Genomic DNA, 1,132 nt, shown 5'->3' with positions numbered 1-1,132 from the left:
CAGGACATCTCCCATGTCCGCACTCCACAAGCCCCTCAGGAGGATCCAGGTCGCTTCCAAATAGCCCATGAGAAACCAAGAGAGTTTTGACTGGAGTCGAGTGGAGGGGGGAAGTTTTTTGCCTGGTGTCTCAAGAACACTCTCTGGGTACATCAGTGCAAACTCCAGAGACAAGAAGGTCTCTGCCCATAATTTGAAGTAGGCAGGCAGAGGGGTGGGGGCGACTGTTGTGGTGGCTCCTGTGCAGAGCTCACCAAGGTTCCCTTCTCCCCAGCCCGTACCATTTTTCAATACTCCAAGCCATTTACTGGACAAGTTCATCGATGACTTCCTCCAGCCCAACAAGGCCTTTCTAGGTCAGATCAAAAGAGCCGTTGACATGATCTGCTCCTTCCTTAAAAATAACTGCTTTCGGTATTCTGACACCAAAGTCCTGAAGACCATCAAGGTGAGCACTGGCCCTTCCCTGATGCCAGTTCTTGGGAGCCAGGAAGACAAGGCTGAAAGGAAGCACCTCACTTTCCGTTTTCTTTCTAGGGAGGATCCACTGCCAAAGGCACAGCTCTGAAGCAGGGATCAGACGCGGACATCATAGTCTTCCTCAGCTCACTGGATAGTTATAACTCTCTAAAAACCAAGCGCCACCTGTTCGTCCAGGAGATCCGGGAGCAGTTAGAAGCCTGCAAGCAGAAACATGAGTGGGAAGTGAACTTTGAGATGTCGAAATGGAAGACTCCCAGGGTGCTGAGTTTTACCTTGAAATCCAAGACGCTCGATGAAAGTGTTGAGTTCGATGTCCTTCCCGCCTATAATGCACTAGGTAAGAGTGCCCAGACCCTAGCTCCTGAGAAGATTCTGGAGGGAGTGGAGGGCTCCTTCCAGAATCTGGAATGCTGGGTAATGAGCTGTAACTGTCTATCAATCCTAGCCCAGGCTCCCAGCAGGTGCATGGCTACAATACACCTACATGCAGTTTCATTCTCATGAAAGCACCCCCAGAGAGCCTCCAGGAGCTGTAGGCTCCATTCATTCTATGTGGTGTGTCAGGAATGGCTCATACAGAGTTAGATACCTATCATAGATAATATCCCTTCACTTCCTCCACGGAGAAGAGAATAAAAGAACAGAGCAG

The 1,132-nt window shown here is 50.0% G+C and overlaps 1 protein-coding gene across 1 annotated transcript in view; it reads left to right on the top strand.

Moving 5' to 3' along the window:
* Oas2 (2'-5'-oligoadenylate synthetase 2) overlaps window positions 1-1,132 on the top strand; it is a 19,665-nt gene that overhangs the window by 10,950 nt on the left and 7,583 nt on the right. The window contains exons 6-7 of the mRNA XM_031337689.1: window positions 275-448; window positions 538-820. Of these exons, the coding sequence (XP_031193549.1) occupies window positions 275-448; window positions 538-820 (457 nt within the window). The remainder of the gene's footprint in view (window positions 1-274; window positions 449-537; window positions 821-1,132) is intronic.

Source organism: Mastomys coucha, unplaced genomic scaffold (genome assembly GCF_008632895.1).
Source record: "Mastomys coucha isolate ucsf_1 unplaced genomic scaffold, UCSF_Mcou_1 pScaffold22, whole genome shotgun sequence".
Lineage (NCBI taxonomy): Eukaryota > Metazoa > Chordata > Mammalia > Rodentia > Muridae > Mastomys > Mastomys coucha.
Note: the sequence above shows the minus strand (reverse complement) of the source record. Positions and strands in the feature narration are given on the sequence as shown.